Here is a 27339-nt window from a genome sequence, read left to right on the forward strand (position 1 = left end):
CAAACAGCAATAACGCAAACTCCACCATCAGAATGGACTACAGTCATTAACAAAAAACGATTGAGAAGTCGAGAAGAAGAAATCGCGAGGAAACAAACAAGAATCAGTGACTATTGGTTGCAGAAACCGATAGAGACAAAAAACAGTTTTAGCAACCTGTCGGAAGAAATTGAAGAGAACATACAACCAAGCCCTGAAAAAGTTGTTCCCAAACCACCACCAATAACAGTCTATAAGGTAGGAATAATAAAAAACATCCATGACTTATTGAAAACCATTACTACGAACTACACAATTAAAACAGTGAGCTATGAAACAATTAAAATCCAATTGTTCGAAGCGGATCACTTTAAAGTTCTTATAAAAGAATTAGATGAAAGAAACACCCAATACCATACATTCAGGCCAAAATCCGAGAGAACATTTAAATTCGTATTAAAAGGATTACATCACGGGACGGACTTTAACACCATCAAGGTAGCACTAGCTGAAAAAGGCCACGAGGTCGTAAATATTCACAATATACGACATCACACGACAAAAAAACCTCTGCCTATGTTTTATATAGACATAAAACCTAATGGAAATAATAAGGCGGTGTATGAAATCACCAAACAGGAAAATAATATTATTAAATGCGAACCACCACATATAATAAGAATTATACCACAATGCACAAGGTGTCAAGCGCACGGGCACACAAAGACTTACTGTCGCAAATCATATAGATGCGTAAAATGTGCAGGAGAACATAAGACAGGAGATTGTACTCGTAAAGTGCGCGATGAAAAAGTGAAATGTGTTAACTGTAACGGAAATCATCCAGCGAACTACAAGGGTTGCGCAGTTCACAAGCAACTACAGCAGAAACTCTATCCTGCCTTAAGGGAAAAAAGGCATCAACAAAAACAATCTACTACCAATCTACCACTACCTACCAGAACAAGTCAACCAGACATAACTTATGCCCAAATAGTTGAAAATGGTTCAGCACAAAAACGAGAGACAATATCTCAACCTACTGAAACTAGCAACATCTCAAGATTAGAAAATATGATGGCCAAACTAATGGATCAAATGAGTACGATGCTTGGTCTACTCACAACCGTCGTAAGCAAACTTGCCTAATGCCTGAAACCAATAGTTACAAAATCGCCGTTTGGAATGCCAATGGGCTCCAACAACACGCCAGGGAACTAAAAATGTTCGTAAATGAACAAAATATTGACATTATGATGGTTTCCGAAACACACTTTACGGACAAGAATTATCTGAAAGTTCCTAAATATAAGCTTTATCATACAAATCACCCTGATGATAAAGCACATGGAGGTACAGCCATAATAATTCGAGATGATATAAAGCATTTCGAAAAAGAAAAATTCCGCAAAGACTACCTGCAAGCCACCAGTATAACCATAGAGGAAGCCCATGGACCATTAACAATTTCTGCGATTTATTGCCCACCCAAACATAACAACAAGGCAGAACAATTTCAAGAATTCTTCAGTACGCTAGGTAATAGATTTATAGCAGGAGGAGATTATAATGCAAAGCATTTAATGTGGGGTTCAAGAATAATAACCTCAAAAGGTAGAGAACTGCTCAAAGCCATAAGGAAAGATAACTTACAACATATCTCTACTGGTGAACCAACATATTGGCCTTCAGACAGAAATAAAAAACCAGATACAATAGATTTCTGTATTACAAAAAATATTGATCCAAAAAAGTGTCAGGCAGAATCATGTTTCGACCTGTCTTCTGATCATTCACCAATAATAGTAACAATTTCTTCAAAAATTACCATCAAAGATAAACCTCCTTCTCTGTGCAATAATAGAACTAACTGGCCCTCATTTAGAGAAAACTTAGACCAAAATATCTCTCTAAACTTACCGTTACAAACTGAAATGGATATAGAAATAGCAGCAATAAATCTTACAAAAAATATACAGGAGGCAGCATATTCCGCGACTCCCAACAGTGAAACATTTCCAAGAAAAAATACACATATATCATGTACAATACAGAAAAAGATAGCAGAAAAAAGAATGTTACGACGAAATTGGCAACAGCAAAGGACTGAAGAGAATAAAAGAAAATTTAATAGGGCCATAAAAGAGCTGAGAGATCTAATTCAAATGGAACAAAACCAAGGCATTCAAGAATACCTAGAAAACATGACATCAACTGTGGCTACAGACTATTCGTTGTGGAAAGCAACAAAAAAGCTTAGGAGATCCCAGCAGCATAACCCACCTATTAAAACAAGCGAAAATAATTGGGCGAGAAGCAATAAAGAGAAGGCCGACATTTTCTCAAAACACTTAAAAAATGTTTTTAAACCTTTCCAGTCTCAGCTACATAAAGATGACGAAAATAAAATTACTAGCTTTCTAGATTCGCCATTTCAAATGGATTTACCGCACGAGAAATTAACGGTCAAAAAAGTTAAACATACAATAATGAGAGAGATTAATATTAAAAAAGCTCCTGGTTATGACTTAATTACTGGCAAAATTTTAAAAGAATTATCAGAAAAGGCTATAAAACTAATAACATATATATTTAATGCTATGCTACGAATTAATTACTTCCCTAGCATCTGGAAAGTAGCTAAAATATTAATGATACTTAAACCAGGAAAAATACCAGAAGACGTGACCTCCTACCGACCTATAAGTTTATTACCAATAATCTCGAAAGTTTTCGTAAAATTATACATAAAAAAACTAAACTATATAATAGAAAAAATAAAAATTATTCCAGAACATCAGTTTGGCTTTCGCAATAAGCATGGGACTATAGAACAAGTGCATAGACTTGTAAACCAAATAAACGCTGACCTAAATGCCAAAAGATATTGTTCGGCTGCTTTCCTAGACATATCTCAGGCTTTTGACAAAGTATGGCATACGGGCTTGGAGGTTAAACTAAAGAAACTTCTCCCTCATCCGGACTATCAGCTACTGAAATCGTATCTCACTGACAGACATTTTATTGTAAATCAAGGCGATGAACATACCGAATTAAATCCCATATATTCAGGAGTTCCGCAAGGTAGTGTACTGGGTCCAGTACTGTATCTTCTGTATACGGCTGATCTGCCCACCACAAAAATAACTACTGTGGCAACATATGCAGACGATACAGCAATCTTAGCATCCCATGAAGATCCAGTCACAGCATCAATAAACCTACAAACCCACCTGGAGCAAATACAATTATGGTTGAAGACATGGCGCATTAAAGCCAATGAATCAAAATCCACGCATATAACGTTTACCCTGCGTAGAAGAACATGTCCACCAGTAAATATCAATCATCGTCAACTCCCCCAAGCAGAGCATGTTAAATATCTTGGTATGCATTTAGATCGACGCCTAACCTGGAAAAAGCACATACTCTCTAAACGGAAACAACTAGGACTAAAATTATATCAAATGTATTGGCTCATTGGGCGCAAATCCAAGTTATCATTAGATAACAAGGTATTGCTGTATGAGTCTATACTCAAGCCCATTTGGACATATGGAATTCAACTATGGGGTACCGCTAGCAAATCTAATATATCCATCATTCAACGGTTCCAAAATAAGGTGTTGCGTGCCATTGTTGATGCTCCGTACTATATTTCAAATAAAGTGATACAACGCGATATTCCTCTAGAACCTATAACGAGTGTAATTCAACGTGTTTGTGTGAAGTACTTCGAAAGAGTGTCAGTGCATCCCAATGTACTCGCTAATCAGCTAAATATGCGACGTGATAGTGAAGTGCGTAGACTAAAACGTTTAACACCACCTGATCTGATTACTGGACATATGTAGAGTTAGAATAAGCATTAGAATAAGTCTAATTAATTAAGTTAATATTTTATACAGAAGATTGCTTAATGAAGTGATTTTCTACATGCCATGTATATATAATATAAACAGAAGAAATACTTATTGCCAATAGGGCAGATTGTGGACTCACGAAGAGTAATAAAAAAAAAAAAAAAAAAAAAAATTTACATGAACGTCAAACATTATCAAGCTTTTGATTCCAGCGATCCTTTATTTTTTTTGATATCTGGTGTAAAACCATCAAAAGCGCAACAACTACATATTAAGTCACTAATATCATTGTGGATATGGGCCTGAACTTCATGAATATAATATTGATAGTGAATACTAGTAATATAAGATAACAAAATAAACATTATTTAGGCAACTGAGACTTCTTTAAGTTCTTGATCACAAACATTTTTATCTCTACTTTGGAGAATTCAACTTGAAATTCGGATAATTGGGAAATTTGGTAAATTGGCATTAGCAACCCTCTTTGCATTATTGCATCTGTAATCATCTATACCTGTGTAATTATTGTTCTTACTTAAATGATGATTAATTTAATATTGAATAACTCATAACAAACTACACTGAGTTAACTGCACTAAAAACTTAGCAAACGCTTCGCACCATGTAACACCCTTTCTGTTTTACCACAGGTACTCTTGTAAGAGCATACGAGCTTAACTACATTATTCAACTGTTACAAAATATGAAATGGTAAAATGTAAAAGCTTTGATGAACGATACTTGGAGTGAAATAAAATTACATTACTTTACAGTATTTTGAATAAATTCTCTTTTTTATTTTGCGAAAATTAAAAAGCACACAATTAAAATTAACTGCGCAATCTGCGGGGAATTTTATGTGGATTGGGTATTTATTGAGTATTGGCATTATGTGAGGATTTTGACATCTCATCGTAAATATAATATTGATAGTCCGGGCTCTAACACTTCTACAAGAGCTCCAATGGATATCGAACCACTCTCCATCTTTCCAATATTCTCCATACTACAATATCATATTATTCTAGGTTTGAACGAAATATGCATTGGACTGAAAGCTGAAGAAATCATGGAAAATTTGAAAAAGATTAAGACGTACTACCACTACTTCTACAGTTTCTAGAGAACATGCAAATAGTTTTATTTTAGATGGACGTCAAACATTACCAAGCGTTTTGATTTCAGCTATCCTTTATTTTCTTTGATATCTTGTGTAGAATCATCAGAAGCGCAACAGCTACAAGATAAGTCATTGATATCATTGTGAACATGGGCTTGAACTTCATGAATATAATATTGATAGTGAACTAATATAAGATAAAAATAAATAAATATTATTTAAACGACTGAGACTTCTTTGAGTTCTTAAACTAATATTGAGAGGAATTTGTGGGGAATCACCAAAATTTTCTCTCCACTATGCAGGATTCGACTTGGTTTATTGCATTATTGCATCTCTAATCATCTCTACCTGCGTAATTATTGTTCTTAATTAATTTAATTATGATTAATTTAATTAATACATTTTTGATTAATTAATTTAATTTTAAATAACTCATAACAACAACCATTCTTCTTTACCATAAGTACTGATGTACGAGCATATGAATATTATAATTTTTTACATTGATAGCATCAAACTGTATATAAAACTTTAAAATATTAAAAAAAACTGTATATATATTTTCTACAGATGTTTTTATATACAGGGTGGGGTAAAAGTCCCGCTACCCTTTTCATTGCGTTATGTAACGTTTAGCTCACTTTCGTGTTAATCATTGTGTTGAGTAGACGTCTAAATTTTATTATGGATCTTTTCCATCATTGCCACTGCAGAAATTGCGTTAATGGTAGCGGGACTTTTGCGCCATCCTATATAATGCATAAAACCTTTACAATTTTCTCAATAATTGCTCTTGATAGTCTTTCTTAATAGTTTAAATTTTTTTAGAACTATTTATGTTATTTCTAATAGAATATGGTTGTTGAACGATTTAACAGTCACCGTATTGTATTAATAACCTGAAACTAAATTTTCTTTTAAAAAAATCCATTGCAGAAATAGTAAATTATATAACACATAAACCTGAAAAAATATTTGTTTCAACTTGTTCGTTGTTTTATGTGTTAACTTAATTGCAATTGATATTAAAAAATATCGAGCATCCTTTGAATGAATTATTTCGAATTTATTCAATTTGTATACAATTTTGAGTACTGATTACCCCTAGTATTGAAAACAAACATTTTTAACATGGCACTGATAGAAAAATAAAAAATCTATTAATAAAAATCCTTGACATATTGTACTACACAGTCGAAATGTAAAAATGTTAGTAGTCCAGTCTAAGAATGTATCGAAATGGTTTCGAATTAATTATATTTCATTTAATACGTTTCCTATAATTGTGAACTTAAAAAATATTTTTAAAAAATCAGTGATATTATACAAATAAAACTAACTCTGTTAATGGTCATAATGAGATACTTTGAAAGCACTTCGTTAAGATACCTCAGGGAAATCACTAAATTCGAACAAAAATCCTTTATAGTTTAGTTTCATAAGAAATCGAAGATTGGATTGCTTCGAAACATTATTCATTTGGTTAATCACATAATTACCCAATATGGTAAAATGTAAAAGCTTTGATGAACGATACTTGGAGTGAAATAAAATTCCTCTCTGAGATTCAAATTAAATAATGATATAGACAACGTGGGGCAAAAGTCCCGCTACCATTGACACAATTTCCGCTGAGTAGCAATAATAGAACAATTATTATCAATAAATAATTTCATTATTTCTGCTCGTTCTTGTGGCTTGCGTATATATCGTATATATATATATATATATATATATATATATATATATATATATATATATATATATATATATATATATAATATATATACATATAATATATATACGATAACGATTATTATTATTAAAGTAATATGTACCATAAAACATTGATAAAGATTATAAAATGTATATCTTTAATTTACGTTCATAGTATCGTATCGATTAGTCATCGCATAATAGGCTTTATCACGTTTCTACGTATTTACTTTACTCAGAATAAAAGTTATTTCTGAAAAAACATACGACTTGAAAGAAAAATTGTGGTTTGAAATAGTGACATCTTAAATGAGCGCTAAAACGCTCCAAATCTGCGGGCGACGTAGTTGTTTCGTCAGGACCCGTGAGGTAATTTATACAAAACCTCAACTAAAGCTGTGTATTTTCGTACCAAGGGAGAAAAATCTTGCAAGGCGAAAACTAGCCAGTATCTATTGAACATCGGTAATTTATCCACAGCGATCATGTAAGTATTTACTATTTTAAGTATCTTTAATTATGTCTAAAGTGAAATTAACGTAGTATTTGTTTTCTTTATTGTATATATGACTATTGTATAATTCTTCAAAATATTAGTTACAATAACTACATGTTATACAACGGCAAACGTTATTTTAGCGCTTTGCTTGTTTTGACAAATTTCAAATCGTTGCTTATTATTACTCTGGTCCAAAATGCCGAAGCCATTAGAAAGCCAAAGTCAGAAACAGATTGCGTTTCTAGTCAGTTACTTCGAACGAATAATAGAGGCCCTTTCTTGCCAAGAAAATGCATTGTTGCGGTTTATATTGAAAATATATTTAGCGTGTTGCAGCTATATTGAATATTAGTATCACAATCAGTAAAATATATCGAAAAATGAAAAACAATATAATATTGGATTCACCGAAAAGAAATCGTCCAGATAAGAAGGGGGTGACAAACCAAGATCACCTTCATATCAGATCTATTAGAGATCAAATAGTGTAAAGACAACAAAAATTGATGGAGAAAGGTACACGTAACAATAATTAATTGCAGATATATTGTTCTACATGCTGGAAACAGGAATAGTTCTGTTTCTGGAACAGAGTTAGTATTTTCCTCTTAATCCAAGGGTGACTACCATGTAGAAGTGAGCCATAATATATTTTTGCTGTAGTTTGCAAATCAGCACTAAAAAGAACTTGGAGGACCCAACAGTTATTTTCATGGCCAATGTATCATATCATCAAGTACATTCATCAGGTACATTCACCAGTGTATCAAGTACACTGGTGGTATACAATATCCCAATAAGTGGATCCAAAAAGACTGCAATTAAAAGATTGGAATACATATATTAAGTTTTGAAGAAACCATACTAAAAAGTGAACTATTTCAAATAATTATTCTGCAAATATAAATTAAATGTTTAATTGCGTCGAGAAGAATATAAAAGCTAGAACTGTCTGGATATGTGGAAAATCATTGCCTGAAAAGCATTGTCTACAATAACACTTTTGGTTTGGATGAATTCGACCAGACACACTGAAGAAGAAATTGACAAATACTGGAATTGTAAACAAGTGTTAGGGAGATTGGAAATTAACAGCTTAGTTATTAACTTGAATAGTGATTCTGAAAGTGACAGTGATTGAGTGAACATTTCTGGACGTGGGACTTTGTAAGGATGAGTATATAATTAATATAAGATAACTGTAGAAAATCATATTGCAGAGTGGGAAAGATTTATGTACATACGTGTTTAATTGTTCAGAATACATATGAGAATTTGATTTAAATGTGTGAGAAGAGAAAGAATACTAATTGGTTTGCAGATATAGCAAATACATTAGGGAGAATTAGATATAGTTTCATTAAGAAAGATTTATACCGATAGTAACAGAACAAGGAGAAACTTAGGAGAAACACAGTGATATCAAAATGGCTTTACAAGAAAAGACTGCATCAGGAAACAAGAACTAAACGCAAAAAGTGCATTAGATGTACTGTAATGTTAAAATATATTTTATAAAATTTTTGTTTCATTATTTTATTTTGAATAGAATTTTGTAACATTGCAAAGTCAAAATGAGTTGATGAGCCGCCCAAATGAGTGATGATCAGGCAACATTACGACCCTTTGTCGGCAATTGAGATGACAATTAATTGAACGGACTTATAGCATGTAGATAGAAATAGTACCATTTCGAGGTCAATAGAGACAAACTGGTGGATGAAGGTACAACCGATACTCAAAGGCAATTTTTCTAAGCTGTCGAGATGTAATAACGAGCAAGTACATCCCTGTGGTCGTTTCTTTGTGAAATAAATGTTAATCACACGACTGATTACCGAAAACTATGTATTCGAATTATTATTAAGTTTATATACGAATAGATTTATATTTAACAAGTCGCCTCTTCTTTCCGTAAAATATTTGTTAATTGTAAATTAAGAGCTTTAGTGTTCTACCCCTTTTATATTTCATAACACAACGCCTTATTCTTAACTGCTGAGGAGAGCCGGCTTGGTGGCGCGATGGTTGCGGGTTCGAGTCCTGCTGGGGCATAGATTAACTTTGTGTTTGTGATTGAAATTGTAAATGTCTTTATAGACAACAGTGGAAAATCGGGCAAAAAATAACCATCCCAGTCACGCCAGTAGCCAGGCTGGGTAAGACCGAATGTCTTCTGAGATAGTCTCTAAGTTGGTCACTGGCTATTCGATAGCGTTGATGATAATGATGATAGACCGTGGTTCGGAGCCTACGTTAAACAGGGCAGGACAGGACAGAACAGGACCGGTATAGATAAACCCTCGTTGGTAAAAATGGGACTTTGAAATATATAAAAGAAAACTACTGGGTGAAAAACAGCTGATGAAAGTCATCCTAACAGACCAAATAATTTCGGAGTGTTGTGATCCGGAGGGTTGTTTATTTTTCGCTATATTAACCTTTCTAGTAAATTTACAAAAAACACTCCCTGAAAATTAATTCACGGTCTTTGTAGGAAAACGATAATCTGCAACTGGTCTTGGTCTTTAACCATTCGACCGGCCTATTACGTGTTACATCTAATGGAGAAAGAATTGGATCAAGCCCAATGTCAAGAATTGGCCGAAAAACTGCGATCTAAAAATAACCATTACGGACCCGACTTTTTGCCAATGGCACGGACGGACTCTCAAGTCGTCGCCGTGCATCGTCCATCTTCGACACCGCCGCATCGCATAGCCCGTCAGAAACCCAACACCTCCCGCCATGCCCCCCGAAACCTTATTTTTAGCTTTCGGTTATCTCGCGCGGAGCTTTCTCCGCCTCGCGCCTATTGGTCCGCCACGTCCCACAACAATTTTCAGGCACGGTTTTATAAAATTTCGATCGTCGGTTCCGCGGCGATTTTTAGTCGTCGATTCTAATTCGCTCACGAAAGTACTGTGTGAACACGCGCGTCAGACGTGCGCCGTATCTCTCAAAACCATGGCTAACTAAGATTGTCGCAGCTCACTAGGTCAGAACGCGATAACGGAGGATGTGGGAGGAGGTTACAGTGCAATAAGGATACGATTTACCCCCCGGAGAAAGGTAATTAGTTCGTTCGGTGCCGTCCACGATAAAGTGCATCGAAAAAGATCTCGTAATCTGGCACGTCTTGCATCTGAACCGTTGGGTAACGCTGCTAGCGTCCTTGTCGCCATCGACTTCCGCGAAATACAATTACAGAACAATTGTTTTTGTGCAGTTTCTGTAAAGTTTGTGTCGGATTATTACATCACCTCATTTGTTTCGCACAATGCTATCAATTATAACCTACAATTAATTTATAATTAGTCGCTTACATGTACTCTGATTATTTCTTCACTTTAACAATATACAAAAATATTGTTTTTTATAACATCTTTATTAGATACGCTTAGTACAATCTTAATTATAAATTAATTTATTACTGCATTTCATTTGTACCTGGATTAATTCACCTGCAAGACGAGTGCGAGAAAATACATCAATATATATTCCTCAATTATAAAATTATAATAACTTATAGCTATAGTTTACACTAAAGGTATACACTTTATATAAGTTCGTTTGGCTTGGTTTGGTTCTTTTTATCTCCTAAGATCCTGCGTGCTGTTCAGCAGTTGTTTTGCTTCCACGTTAGTATAATTTAGTAATCGTCTTTCGTGTTTCAAGGCAAAATCTTGGATAACGTCGCAAATTCATATGATTTCCAGGTCATCGTGCAGTTCTTCGTTGGTTACGTAGCGATAGGCATTGGTAATCAATCGAAGAATCTTGTTTTCACTTCACTTCATTAAGTGGTTTCCTGTATAAGATACTATTTTAATTATTCTTATTCTAAAGTCTAGATTTGTCCAATAATTAGATCAGATGGTGCTAAAAGTTTTAGTCTATGCACTACACTGTCACTTCACATATTTAACTCATTAGCAAGCACATTGGGATGAACATACATTCCTTTCTTCAAGTACTTCACACAAATACATTGAATTACACTCTTTAGTGGCTCTAGAGGAATATCCCGTTATATCACTTCATTTAAAACATACTACGGAACATCGATAATGGCACGTAACACTTTATTTTGGAATCGTTGCATGATGGATATATTAGACTTGCTAGCGGTTTCCTATAGTTATTGATTCCATATACCAATCTAGCAACATGGCGATACACATGGCGAGTCGAAAGAAGGGTCTAGAAACCACATGTCAACCAAGCTACGGTACATCTATCTGAACAAGGCAGAACTTGCTAGTCGAGCTGCAACAGTGCCTCCTTTACAACTCTTGGAACGTATGTTCGAGCGTTGTCACGCCAGATGCTGAATTTGTGTCTGCTACTCGCTATTGCTGATTTTTTTGGCAACAACACGTGGTTCAGTTGGTTGATGCTAATTGTCAGTTAACATCTGCAGTAACAATTTCACACAATTTTAGTATTTCATAAGACTCTCCATCATGCTAATCTCACCATATGCACAACAAGGCGTTATGGTTTTGAATTATCCTAAATGCCTCTGCTAGAATAACCCATGGTTCAGTATTCGAAATTTTATTTCAACCAATTCATGTGGTAGCATCCTTTTCCTTCCTGAGACTTTTCTCAGCACAGTTCATTTGGGAGTATGAACTGGGGTTTCGTCCAATAACACTTGCAATTCACTGTCTTCGAACTTTTTCGTTTCTCCAAGTGCTTTTTTGTTACTTTTTTCCTTTTTTATTCAGCATCATGTGCAATCTCTCTCAAAACAATAAGTCACTGTGTTGTCCAATTCCTAAACTGCTTATTTGTTGTATTTTTTTAGAGAGTTTCCCTCTGTGGACTCAGCTACCATCCCTCTATGTGAATCTATTTCTGAGATTGGTGATGTCACGTCTCTTCAGCCTAGCGTTCTGTTGTCCTACTCCACTAAGCATCACTGGGGGCTATTTATTTCGCTAGTCTCCTCTGATATTTTATGTTATATTGACTTATTTCGTCTTTCACTGTTCTCATATGAGATCTAGACACGTGTTTCTACCTATGAGGAATATTGAACATCTTCTTTAATGCCTTGCTCTGAAATCTTTCTAATAATTCAATATTATTGTTATTTACTGAGTCCCATGGTTGAATATCATATGACCAGATTGACTTTGTATGCCATCATTTTGCTCTAATTGCTTAAATAAGAGAGGCGAGCCATTAACATTTTGTTTTTGTTACTGTTATCATATTCACCAATTTCAAATCGTTAAAACCGAAACCGACCATTGGGATGTGATGCAGCATTTTCTATATACTATTCTACATTTGATTCTGCGGCAGATCAAACAGCACAAGAGAGTAATATCGAATATGCGATTTCTATAGTAAATGGAACTGTTATTTTATGTACGTAAATACCAGAAGCCATCGAATTTAATATCTGTTTACATTGCTACCTGACTTTTTCACCAACACATATCGCTGATCAAAATACATGCTAGCACCTAATATTTATTCAATATACACCACCCCGTTCACGTAACATAAAAGAAAAAAAACGAATTTATACTTCTACGCAGATCAGAAGGAGATAAATCTGTTGAATAAGCTGAATATAGAACGATTTTTTTCTGTAAACTGGGGTTTTTAAGATTTTTATGTAGCTAGTAAGTTTTAGCTATAAAACAATAAAACTTCAGAACCGAAGAATTGAGTTCACGTCACTTTCTAGCCTTTTGTTTGGACCAAGGTTTGTGGCGGCAGACATAAGTATCATCTACAATGATGTATCAATGAACATAATAAAAGGATTCTGTTCAAAGCGTTTCTGTACTTTTTATGTGCTAGCAAGGATACATTCGAATATGCTTTTCTTGCATTATCAACGAATCTTAAATTCATTTCGGTCTATTAACATTATTTTAGCGACTGATTTTGGTGTGGATGCAATTTTTGTATACCCTTAATGGATCCTCTTCAACAATAATCATTTAAAAAGAAAACAATCCATATTCTAACCATTGCTTTTGAGAAAGCAAATTTTTTGAAAAGCAATTGTTGAATATATATTATCATGATAACTACAAATTATCTGCAAACAAAGTTTTACTTGTCGTTGTTAATCTATAGATGGTACTCAGTGAATTTATTGAACAATCTAGTATCGTTCATCAAAACCGTGAAGAAAATGTACTAAAATAAATAGAAATAGAAAAAAATCCAATGGAATTTTAGTGGCCGCAACTAAATTAAATTATAACTCGAACAATTTGCTAATAAGTGAGTTGCCATGAAACGGTTTTATTGATCGCGATCAATTACAAAAGATGCGGTTAAAACTGCAATATTGGAATATTAAACGTGACTGAATTAGTTTACCATTATCTACCACTTTGTTCAAACATTTAAAATTATTATTATACTGAATTGTAGATTTTGGTTTGGATTGTAGAGTTATTTCTGTATAATACACATTATTAGGCACATAATTATAATAAAATGTTACATGAAAATATCAGAGGAGAGAGAATGAATGTTAATATTGCATTATTTATGGAATTGGCTGTTGAAATATTAGTAATTTTGAATATATTTTCTAGGGCATGAATGTTTTTAATTCATGTTTGTAATTGTGAGCATCTGCTTACTCGGTCTATACTTAATGCTTTTAATAGGAACTGCTAAATGTCAGTTGAGAAGGAAAATAAATTATAACTGATATCTGACAGCTTTGTTTTAGTTTATTGAGTCATTCCTGCACAATATATATTACTAGATATAATCATATCAATTATATTCGTTACTTATAAATGACAATGTTGGTTTTACATTACTTGTGCAATGTAGCCTTAAATATTTTCATCCTTTTCCCCTTTTTCACAACAAAATACAATTGAAAAACTATAAAAAGAAAACCATATACTTAGGACTAAAATTCCGAAATCTTCCGAGCTTCCCTTTCTCCGAAGCAATAGCAATAATGGTGTTTGATTCAAGTCAAATAACTTGCAATAGAACTACTATATGTGTCAGTTGAGAAACAATGGGAAAGACGTGTGACTGACTTAGAAAGAGGGAGAATAAATTCCATTCGGGCTATTAAAGGGAAATATCGAAGGATGGTCTAGCGATTCATGAAAATTTTCTTGGGACATCAAAAGGAATGTCATTTTTACATTTAATGACGATGAAAAAAATGTATTTTGATAAATCTACATGGAGAAAAAGGGGAAGCATTGATATCAACATCCAAATTCAGATACAAAAAAAAGGTGAATATGGAATCACCCTGAATATGCTAAAATAGATGAAAAGGTTAATATTCTTGAACCATATCGTTTGGTCGTGTAATCATTTAAGGGTACACAAGAATATCTAACACGAAATCTGGCTTCAATAGTTTGTTATTCAATAGTTCATCAGTTAGCAAGATATTTGCTTGAAAAATTAGATTTAAAGTCACGAAACTTGAAATAACTTCATATTGATTATACAAAAATCTGTGAATATAGAAAAGAAACAAAAGAAAGTATAACATCACCACTTTATAACTTGATTCACAAGTATATTTATAATAAAAGCATAAAGCCAAAAGCAAAGAAATACAAAAATATATTGTTTAGAAGAAAATATAGTTTTTAATACAAGTCAGTTAACTTAATTGTCAAAGAATGTTGTCATTTGATATAATAATACGATTTACTGTTGTTAATTACAACAAAGTTTGGTATGAGAACAATACAGAAATAATAAATCATCGAAATCTTTGTTACTTTTGTTGCAATAAAATATTATAATTTCTAGTTGAAACAGAATACAAAAAAGAAAAGAGGAACATCAAGTTTTCTAAGTTTATAAGTCTTACTCTAGTGTTTCCTTTTTTAAATTCATTTTTACAACGTCGATAAATAATGATATATTTTGGTAATCTAACAACAAACGAAACACTTTAAAGGAAAATTAGATATGTTGTTAACAGAAGAATTATAACAAAAACACTCTAAATTTGACAAAACATTCGATCTTATGCTAGAGAATCCATTAAAGGTAAATAGTTAAAGCTTGAATAATTTGCTGATTGGTTATCAGCAGATTTGTTCGAAAAATTAGATTAGAACCGAAGCACTTGAAACAAATTTAAAGCGTTTTACCCTTGTCTATTAATATCTCAATATCAATTAAAACCACCATTAGCATAGCTTGCTTAAACAATATATCCTACAATCCATCATATAATAATATTTTAACATACCCCCATTGACTACTTATGTTGTTATTATTTTTAAAACTAATGTAATATTAAATTTTAGCTAATGTCGCTTCTAATTAGTCTCACCGAACAGCTTTTGAATCAACAAGTAACATGAGTAATGTTTGTTCCTGATAAAATTAATCTGTTTTACTAGGTATTACTCATACGGAACATGTGGGTAGTGCTTTATATTATTCTTAAAAAAGCCATGACCGATAATATCAAAAAATTGTGTACATAATATTTTGAGAATATGGAAAATAAATATTATTAAAAACCCAGTGATCATATTATGTAAAAATGTAAAAACAATATTGTTTTTATTTAGTATTTCGTTATTTTCCTCTTCTATATTCCTTTTTTTAGTGTTTTGATATTAGGAATTGTAACAGTTGAGACAAATAGAATGTATCATAGTACATCTATCTAAAAATTATACTAGCTTCAAAAAGGATAATGTCAATAAAGATTATGTAGAATAGAAACAAAAAAGTCTTCCTAATACCTGTAACTTTTTATACAGTTCTAGTTTATTTCTCATTACTTCTTCTTTGCAGATATCCCTGATTGGATTATCTAGTAATTATCTTTATTTCTATACTTGTATTTTAACATGTTTTTTCTTGGGTATAATTGGTTGGTATTGGTTCTGTGCATAGTTTTATATTTGGCCTTGTAGTTTTAAATTTTCTTCATTGCTTCAAAACTACAAAGCATTTTGCCACCTACTTAGTTCTACCTACTCAGTTGTCTCTCTGTATCTGCTTGACTATATATATTACAAAATATTGTGACAAAATAGTAGTTTTTTCCATTAAGTAAATATCCGAAAATAAATGCACTCTTCCAAGATTCTATCATTTCTACGCTTACATCTTAATGTGTTTTATTGTATTTGGCGTTGTTGTTTTATAATTCGTTCATTTCTTTCTCTCATGGAATGTTTACAGTTTTTTGTATTCTCCATATATCTCTGCCCATCTATTTATATCCATCACTTCTAGATTTACTTTTCTCCGCTCTCTTTTAATCACTGTTTTTGATACATTTTATCTTCTAGGATTTCCTTATATGAATATCTGGGAAATTTTGACTTTTTTCTATATGATTATTGTATTTTCTTTATATGGTAAAGTAACTATAAATTGTAAATAAGACAGAATTTTGCTACTACATCTGTTCCTACTATTAGTACACGAATCTTCAGCTTGGTTTAAGATCCATCTTATCATAATTTCTAATAAGTCTATTAGTCAATTTATAGGTTTTGATTTTCTATTATATATTTCTATTTCTATTTTATAATATTAGTCATTGTTTCATATTTGTATTTATAGTATAACCTTTTTGCCTCTTCTGAATGCCTACAAGGCATTTGAACAATAATCTGTTATGTTATAGACGATAAGAGACAAAGTATTTATCATTACTCGATAGTATTACTCGATCTAATTATGCTACTATATTTATGAACTTGCAAAGCCATTTTAAATAAACTGATTCATGTACTTAAATAATACTGTCTTAAATAAACCAATTCGGATATTTTATACCGTAGAATCTTTTAATATCAGTGACTGCCTGGTAAATTTAGAGCCCGAATGATGAATAAGCTTCCGAAATCTTATAACGTGCCAAATCTAATTTTATCTAAAACAAATTCAACTCGTTCTTGTTTTATGTTTCATGTAAATTACGTTTTTTTTTATATAGATATTCTGATACCATTGTGTGACTGGTATCCTTGGATCTTTCCATTTTTCATTGTCTATTATTAGACTTGTTTTGGTTATTCTCATTCAAGATTTTCATTTCCCATAATTGGATGTATTCGGTGTACACAGCTTAGAAGTATTCCGTATTTAAATGCTTGGGTTAATATAGATAATTATGTTTATTTTATTGTGTATATATAGCGTATATTTCATGATAATATCTACATATATTATTTTGTCAATTCATGTCATATTAATGCCATTTAAGTTCAAGACTGTTGGGTTTTTAATATTTTGTTGATAAAATTTAAATTTGTCATTATTTTGTCCAGTCTATATCATTGCTATCTGCCTAAGACCACTCAGATCTACCAACTCAGTCTCCTCTTTGTAAGGGCTAGGATCTGCCTGACTATATATTACATTTAAACGAACAGGGCTTCCATTTTTAAATAAATATCCGAAAAAAAATCGATTCATTTATCTATGAATCGATTTATCAAGGAAGTGTCCAATCACCAACGATGATCAATACTTTAAACCCTAAATATAAAATATTTTTTTGCTGGAATTTCGGAAATAACAGCGGAAGCATACTGTATACGTATTTTTATAACATCCAATTATAAATATTAAAGGTAATTTTTAGAAAACGTACCTGTTTCTTGAGACTTTCTATATTTTTGAAGGTAATACTGGTAATAATAAACAACTTAATGTAATCCCTTCGACATATTTTGTGTTTTAATCACCAAACAGTTAATGTTTAAAATAAAAATCCGTAGTATATTTAATAGCTTTTAGATTATAATTTCGAACGATCAGGATTTATAGAACAGCAAATACATAATACTATAAAACAAATAGTGTATCGAATTTGGAATGTAGCAATATGCTACTGGTTAATGACACAGCATGAAATACACTGCGCTCAAATATTTAATACTATTTTCAGTGTTCCAAATAATATTTAATATAAATGGCCATAGAACGTACAGACAATAAAATCAATCATGTTATTTCTTAATATGGATGGATGACGCTTGAAGTACTTGAAATATTCCGAAAAAGTTTCAGCATCTTCGCAATAGTGGTGGGTAGCGTCCGGTTGCCAAGATCGATTCAGTCTAGCGAACGACCTTGTAATTTTTAGCTAGTATAAGGTTTAGAAGAATTAATTACCACCATTGAAAAATAATTAATTGAATTTAATTTTTTCTGTTTCAACAGTATTTTGTTAATATTGTTTTATGATTATTAAAATCATTACTATAAAATCAGTGACGGAATTTTTGACGCTCTTAATACAGTATATGGTTACATGTAATGTACATTCGAATGACCTTACTCCAATTCTGTGTAACTGGCCGGATGTAATGACCCTCATACTATTTTTTGTTTTGGTATTTTTGATGCTTGACGATATACGAGATAATGTGAACTTGTATTAGGTGTGGATCATTAAAAAATACTGTAATTTCACTGGTACAATATATATTAATCAATATTTTCCATAATTGTCTACAACTGTTTCCCATCTTTTTACCTTTTTAACGTATACAAGCTAAACCATGCTTCATCGATCTCAACAAGTTATAATCTGCATATATGGTAACGCATCATGGTATTCTGGCACCTATATATGCTACACAGTGTATTCTTTCCAACTCTTGCGACCAATCGTTGTCATACACAAAGATGACTATCCTCCAGGCTCTTTTTCATTGACATTAAAATTACCAATTATTAGGATACGACTGAGTAGCATCACCATAAGTTTATAAAAGTGGCTGACGAACCTCAGAATGAAACATCAAAGTCAAAAATGTATTTTTGAACGTTCCATTGATACTTCGCATTTTCACCAACAGATATCGCTTTTCAAAATATATGAAAACATCTATTTACTTTTTTTCACTTTTTCCAGTACCTTTGCTACCCAAAATATCCATTGAAAGGTGACAATACTTGGAGTCAATTAAATTATTGATATTTGGTTCTCATGTTTGCTGAAACCTTCGCCAAGCTTCCTGTGTTCTCTTCAACATCATTTATAAATAATCAGTTACTTTTGAGAATTTGGAAATAGAGATATTTATTTCAAAATATTTTTCAACTTTCTAAAGTATAAGTAGACGACGTTTTGATTGTCTTAGAAGAGAGAACAATATCATCCACTAAGTACCTAATTCTCCATAAATCCAAAAAGGATAAATATTGATGGTTGTAAAGTAATTTGGATGTCTTTATTGTCAAGGTTTGTGTAACTTATTATCATCCATCTTTAGCCACTATTAGTTTTCGTTTTTGTGATAACTGAAATCCTCTAAATCCATGAAAAATAACACGTCTTCGTATCAATGTAATTTTATTTACGATTTTTGATAGGTTGGCGAGCTTTGCAAAAAATTGTTAATGTACCTTTTTGATATTTTAATACTAAATAATAACACTATTTTTTGATATGTATCATTGAAAATATCTAATTATATTCCATCAACGTTGCATGCAACTCCATATTACATAATGATTACTTCTTATGAATATAGAGAAATGATGTTACTATTATACCGGATAATGGCTGATGATAAAAAATATGAAACTCTACCACTGACGTGAGCCAAAATAGTTATGTTGTTGTAAATATCGCTATGGCTATTGTGGTATTAGAGCTTGGAAGTAAATGTGTTAAATTAGTAAATTAAAGGAAATTAATAAGATAATAGATATATCAAAATTTAACATAAAGAAGCACTAAGGATGTAATAATTGATAAATTATTGCATAAGCATTTTCACTGTAAAGGACTCCATTATCATTGAAACTTATGAATGGTTCATATTTCCAATAAAATTCTATAAAATATCATCATACTAATCGTAAGAAGAATGTAAGTTCAGTTGAAAAACCATCAACAATTACAATATATAATAAATAACCTTTATTACCATAAAAGAAGCGAAATTCTACTCGATTTTCTTATTATTATTGTAATTATTTTATTTATTTACTTATTTACCTATTAATAGTATTTACAATATTTCTGTATTACTTAACAACTTACACCTACAAAAAAGCTTTCAAATTAGTTTTTTTCGACCCTTATTTATAACCAAACCAAACCTTCACTCCAACCTCAATTTTTTATAAATAAAAATTTCTAAAACAATAGAAATTGATAAACATTGCTACTGAATTTTGTTAATGCCGTTGCTAATTGTAATTTTTATATATTTACTGATTAACCTATTAATAGATTTTTCAATTTTATTTATTGACTTGGCTGAATTCAATTCTGCGACAATTTGATTCTGTTTTCAACAGGAACTTCCTAATCGTTCTTATTTCGACTTAAAAGTGTCATCATATCAATCATAAGAATTTATATTCACTTGAAAAACCATAAACAATTGCGTACATAATAAAATATCCTCTTCCGGCAGAAAGCACTAACTGACTCACCATTGATAGGTGATGTCATCATCAAAAAATACTAATTTTAAGTCCGAAGCCATTTTATGAAGATTCGCTTTCTATTCTCTTCGACTTGAATTGAACAAAAATTCAATGTTCTGTTCTTCATGAATGTAATATACACACAGGCAGATATTTCTAAAGCCCATACACGTTATTTGAAGACATTATCAATGAAATTATTGATTTTATCAAATATTTGGACCCAGTGAACATGTAACGTATGTAGTTTTTTACAGGAATATTGGGATTCCAAAAAACTATGAATGAAACATAATACACACTACACATCAATGCTTTATAATTAAATACCGAGCTTCAAATGTAGTAAAAAAAGCCAGTTATCTAACAATTAACACACAGTTCCTAAACTACGGGATAAAATTATTATTGATCTAGAACCATTCTCATGCCAAAATGCCATTCAAATTTTGGCAAAAGCTGCAATAATTATAAAATCATCTCGTTCTTATTATACTCTCTGAAAGTAAATAAGTTGGAAACTATGTTAACGCCACCAACTCTTTATTATATAACAACAAAAGGTTTTACAGTATGTAACTTTAAAATAAGGACGTTTTTTTAATACTAAAAACATTAATAACTTTATTTAGAATAATTATTATGCAATATATCATCGGATTATTCAATTTTGTTTAATATTTCAACAACCATTGTTAATAAAAAGATAAATGGCATTGTAATTAACAGTATTAAGTTGTATATATTGCAAAATAATGAGGTATTTGTGAGTTATGAAGTTATTAAATTAATTAATCGCCGATATATGGTAAGGAAATGCAGTGCAAATGCATTATTCATTATAACGTATTATTATAACCGGCACATACATATATTTTTCACAATACGACTCTCATGATTTCAAACCAATTTCGAAACGGATAAAATATAACTTGTAATTATCTTTTTTTGTTCGTGTAAGTAAAAACAAAATTTAATCATCATTTTAGCCATGGCTATTCGTAAAATGAAATGACGCCACGTCGTTCAGTACAGATTCATTTTTATGATATCGTACTAATGATACAGAGCTGGTGATAGCGGCACCGTTAAAATTATCGGTTGTACTGGTACAGTACCCGTAATACGTAACCTAAATTCCGTTTTTAATATTGATCGGATAACAAAGCAGAATAACGATTTATTACAACTGATGCAGAACTAGGTTCTGGTTTCCTTGTCGTGAATACGAGGTCAACAATGGGGAAGCTTCTAAATGTCATAGTACCTCGATTTCTAGAACTGACCTGGATTTCTTTTGAAGGTATAGATTTTCTGATAACCCTAAAATGAATTTAGTAATTGACAGACTACATGGAAGTGTACAAGATGTGACTGATAAGATATGATTGGCTAGTTGAGATCATGCGTACTTAAATAAAATTAATAACATTTAAATTTAGTTTGGTTATGTTTGAAGTTTTTATTGTTTTAGGGTCACTCTGAAAAACCAGAGAAAAAAAGAAAGAGAAATGATGAAAAAAGATATGATTAACTCAATATCAACTAAATAGTATTTATGAATTCCTTCAACAAAGATATGGTCGAGATTTTTAATTAATATCATTTTTTTGTAAATTCAACTTTTTTAAACCACAGTTTTTGGCATTGCCGAAACAATTTTTAATCTAGTAGAGCAATATCTGGTGAATACGCCATATCACGTAAAATCTGTTCTTTCACACTACTAAGCATCAGGTACTTGATCGGATTAGAATCAGTTATAACTATAATTTGCACGTAATATTAAGCCAGTTATATTACATATAGAGTATATAGAATTTTAATTCATGAATATTCAGTTTTGTTATCGATGTTGATACTTAAGATTATCTTATTCTATCCATATTTCATCGCCAGTGATAATTACCACACAAAAAAAAACATTCTTTTTGCTTTTGGAGCTTTTTTAGAAAATTATTTATCTCTTAAAAATAATACTTCAATATGCCAAAACCTTCAGATGATAACTAATTTCTTTATCTTTATTATAACTTTTACTGAATCCACAAAAACCTTTGAAATCCACCATGAGACCCATCTGTGCCATATAGCTGTATCGTTTTTAATTACAAATCCCAAATTAATTACAAAAATTAATTTATAATCATATTAATAGCGTTATTAGCAAAAAAAAACAGATTTCATTCATCAAAATAACGATTATTGACCTGAAAATCAATTAGAATTATTACTAAATGACAGAAGTTAAGAATGGAAAAGAAAGAATAGACAATAATGGCCAAGTTTTTTTTTCATTCAGCATATTATTAGTTTTGATAAATAATACTCATAAACTGTAATTCGTTTTTTTAAGTTTTTCGAATCTACGTAACATAGATGTTTTTAAACGAATACTATGTAGGTTAATGGCATTGGTAATGTTACCGAAAATCTGAACTCAAATCATGGAATATGTTGCTAGGTAGAATATAACATAATCGCACAAAACTTTATCAGTCACTGAATCAATATTAATTTATTCCATTCTTATCAGATAAGAAATTTAACCTGCATCCGATAGTCAGTTATCATCGTTTCTTTGTTTCAGGCAACATCAAGTTTGAATAACCAGAAGACTGAAACTATTTCGAAGACTGTGATACTAATAAGTGTGATTTTCGTATAAGTACTTAAAGAAAAGAGACAGACCGGCTAGTAGATACCCATTAACAACAGATCCATCAACAACGATGGATTTCCTGTCGGAATTTGACGAGGAATTGGCGAAGGACGACACCTACGACTTGAAGTTCGGCAACAAAGTGCAAAGAGTGGGGAAGATATTCTCCTACACCTTCTGGAGGACGAAGATAAACGGCGAGATCTTCTGGGCCGTTCAAGGTAACAACAACGACGGTTCCACCTGGATAGTGACGCAGTATTTCGGTAAACCCGAAGAAGCCAAGAGGTACCAGCAAGAAGTCATTCTGCATCATCCTACCGAGAAGAAAATCAAGATGGTGTACACGTCACCGTGCATCAAGGGAATGAACTGCATCAAAATCTCCAGGACCATAGTCTGTCATTTCAGAGACGACACCAACAGCTTGAACTTTGAATACAGAATAAACAGATTGAAAAGGAGGCCGTACCCTCAGAGGATGATGTAGGTGGGACGTTGGAACGTTCCAGCGAAATGGGATCAATAGATAGTTTGAATAGAACACATTCGAAATATGTCAAATGACCAAAATATCGTAGTGTAATTAGTTGTGAAGGACTTGGTCATTTGTTGCATGTTTTAGAATAAATATGACAAAAAGAAAATACAATTTAAGTGGTGGTGGTATTGTCATAAATATTTCATCGAAAAAACGTATAAAAAAAGTATAATTATCAGAAAAAATATATAAAAAATATATTACACAAGAAACAATCTCTACTTCATCATCATATAAGGAGTCAAATGCTTCAGTACGTTTACCTTACAAGGCCGAGTTACAAGGTCTTTGTAGAGTGGAACCATTGGGTAAATTAAAAACGTAACGATGTATTTATGTTAGTTCCTTGACTGAAAAAATACTTACAGGGACATTTCGATTGAAATGAAGCTAAATTAATTAAGTGTTTTGTGTTTTGGAGTGTATATAAGTTGTCTTAGTGTATGTTATTTCATGTAACATATATGTAATGACCTAAAAAAAGCATCACTGTTTTTTTCTTAATTTTCACTCTATCAAAAAAAGAACAGCCTTTATTAACTAGCCCCTGGTTTTGTTGGAATCAGAACTGCTAGTTACATAACACTGGTAATCGTCGACTGTTGCTTTATTTTGCCTTTAGCAATCCATTTTCTTGCTTGAACAGAGATTGTTTCAAAACACTGTGCATATACAGTGGCTAGAAAATAAGATCAATATAAATATCATAAGAAATATTTATGAAATACATTTGAGTGAGTCTACCAAATGAGAACTGTTATTTCTACGTATACTATACATCATTTATGTTGTAAGAACCCTTGTGTATTAATTATAAAATAGTTAGTATTACAGCTAATGATCACGTCGCTTTGTTAACGCGAAAGTTGTATTTAGAGTGAAATAAATTATAACGTTCTTTTTTTTTCGTATTGTAAAGCGCTGTTAAAGAGTTTCTGCGTTTTTGTCTTTAGTACTGTTTTATGTTACGCTTTCAGTCTATTTATTTTGTGCTAGTTCTTTTAACGATAGAACCACCTTGCGGACATATTCGTTCTCGAGTTCTTGTCCGTTTTTAGTTTTAAGATTTGCATGACTAGTTTAAAAATAAATATGTTTGGAAAAAACTATGAAAGTAAAATGAGATATTGGAGTAGATTTTTATGGCAATATAATACGAGATATGTTGAAACTGATTATTGTGTTTCTTTGTGTTGCTAGTTTAAGAGATTGTTTATTGAACGATATTATTTTCTTGCAGATTTTCAAAGTTCGGATAGTTTTGGTGTCCGTGATATATATATTTTTTCATTACTCTTAGTGGTTCCACAATCTACCCAATAGGCAGTAAGTATTTCTTCTGTTTATATTATATATATACATGGCATGTAGAAAATCACTTCATTAACCGATCTTCTGTGTGTAATATTATCTTAATTAATTAGTCTTATTCTAAAGTCTATATATGTCCAATAATCAGATCAGATGGTGTTTTAGTTTATGCACTTCACTATCACGGTGGGTAGCGATTTAGGTGATTAGTGAGTACATTGGGATGCACTGACACTCTTTCGAAGTACTTCACACAAACACGTTGAATTACACTCGTTATAGCTTCTAGAGGAATATCGCGTTGTATCACTTCATGTGAAATATGGTACGGAGCATCAACAATGGCAAGCAACACTTTATTTTGGAACCGTTTAATGATGGATATATTAGATTTGCTAGCGGTACCCCATAGTTGGATTCCATATGACCAAATAGGCTTGAGTATAGACTCATACAGCAATACTTATCTAATATATATCTAATATAATAAATCTATCTAATAAATCTAATGTTATCTAATGATAACTTGGATTTGCGCCCGATGAGACAATACATTTGATATAATTTAAGTCCAAGTTGTTTGCATTTAGAGAGTATGTAATTCTTCCACGTTAGGCGTCGATCTAAATGCATACCAAGATATTTAACATCCTCTGCTTGGGGGAGTTGACAATGATCACTGGTGAACATGTTCATCTACGCAGGATAAAATTTATATCTAGGGATTTTGTTACATTGGCTTTAATGTCCCATGTCTTCAACCATAGTTGTATTTGCTCCAGGTGGATGTGTCCATGATACGATACGCATTTTGTACCATATTTCTAATAATCATAATCATTTTTTCTATGCAAAAGACTGATTTTACCACAATTCTTTAAATTTACTTATTACTAATCACTGCCGACTAACTTAGACTTTGTCTCTACAGTGATTTAAAATTAGGTACTACTTTAGGAAGACCTTTTGTTCCTTTTTAAAGCACTTTTCAATGTTTTTATCATTTTAGTACACTAAACAAGTACGAAAAATCACACGGTTTTGTTCTCTTGAGCCTGTGTCCTAGTTCAGCACTGCCGACTAACTTGGAGTTTGTCTCTACAGTGATTTAAAATTAGGTACTACTTTAGGAAGACCTTTTGTTCCTTTTTAAAGCACTTTTCAATGTTTTTATCATTTTAGTACACTAAACAAGTACGAAAAATCACACGGTTTTGTTCTCTTGAGCCTGTGTCCTAGTTTAGTGGTACTCAAGCATTGTAGCAACAAGCAGAATATCCCAATAATTAAAAAGTCTAGTAAATATTCATTTTAATGTTTTCTGGTACAGCAGCAACTTATTATGTACGAATAATTTATATTCCATTACATTTAAGAATAATACATTTTTTGTATCTTAATTCTAGTGATTGTCTTTTTAATATGCTTTTTCTAACGAAGCTTTGCATTAAGATTCATATCAAGAGACGTAAATATATGTATAAAATAGGTAAAGAACTCAACTATCTACCTAAAATATAGATTGTGGAGGATGTGTATGACTATTAATTACTTTTATAATAAGTTTTTTTTCCAACACTTCAATCAAATGTTTCAATTTATAGTAGATTTTCTATATTCATTTAGTTCAGCTCTGGCACTTTTAGAACTACTCACAGCAAGTATATCATTTGAATTAGTGTTAGAAGATATGTCGAAAAGTAATCTTTATGTCTAATTTATTTCACTTAAAGAGTTAAAGAGGTTTCCACCAAAATCTGAATGATGTTCTCGATATCAGTTTGAGGTTTTCCCAGAAAAATGGTGTCACGGATAGCTGAGGGGAGCTTGAAATTAACCTGTCTGGAAGTATTGAGTGTTAAACTGATGATATGTGACTGACAATTGTAACTTCCATCTTTGTTTTTGTCTCCAACCGTGTTTTCGAATTGAAAGCATTTTCTAACCTATTAGTATAGCTGTTTTTCTTGACAGTCTCATATAATCTCTATACACCCTTTTAAAAAAGCCTGTTATACTTTTTTTGCAATTACAGCTATATCTATCACTTATGGACCATGAGGTATTTTTTGAGGCTTTAGCTATTTTTTTGGTTCAATAATAATGAGTTTATGAATTTTAGAGAGTCATTAAGATCAGAATTATTTTCATGATTTAATAAATTTACTAAATATGTAGCAAAACAATTTTTTTTACCAATTTCGACAACGTACGCAAACCAGGTAAACTTCACAGAGATAGAAT

General features: G+C 31.8%; 2 protein-coding genes across 3 annotated transcripts in view; one reads left to right on the forward strand and one right to left on the reverse strand.

The window, feature by feature from the left end:
* The window catches only part of Trim9 (E3 ubiquitin-protein ligase Trim9), a 264736-nt gene that overhangs the window by 136604 nt on the left and 100793 nt on the right, over positions 1-27339 (reverse strand). The gene's annotated exons all lie outside the window — the stretch shown is intronic.
* LOC143205305 (uncharacterized) lies at positions 9857-24959 on the forward strand. Its single transcript, XM_076418542.1, has 2 exons — positions 9857-10255; positions 23172-24959. Exon 2 carries the CDS (start codon positions 23314-23316, stop codon positions 23731-23733), a length of 420 nt encoding a protein of 139 aa, XP_076274657.1. The 5' UTR covers positions 9857-10255; positions 23172-23313; the 3' UTR covers positions 23734-24959.

Source organism: Rhynchophorus ferrugineus, unplaced genomic scaffold, assembly GCF_030347505.1.
Source record: "Rhynchophorus ferrugineus isolate W39M unplaced genomic scaffold, kcgeb_rfMv2 rfM11, whole genome shotgun sequence".
NCBI lineage: Eukaryota > Metazoa > Arthropoda > Insecta > Coleoptera > Curculionidae > Rhynchophorus > Rhynchophorus ferrugineus.

Bases quoted from the DNA above. Each gene is read 5' to 3' on its own strand.
- LOC143205305 (XM_076418542.1), top strand. From the start codon at position 23,314: ATGGATTTCCTGTCGGAATTTGACGAGGAATTGGCGAAGGACGACACC.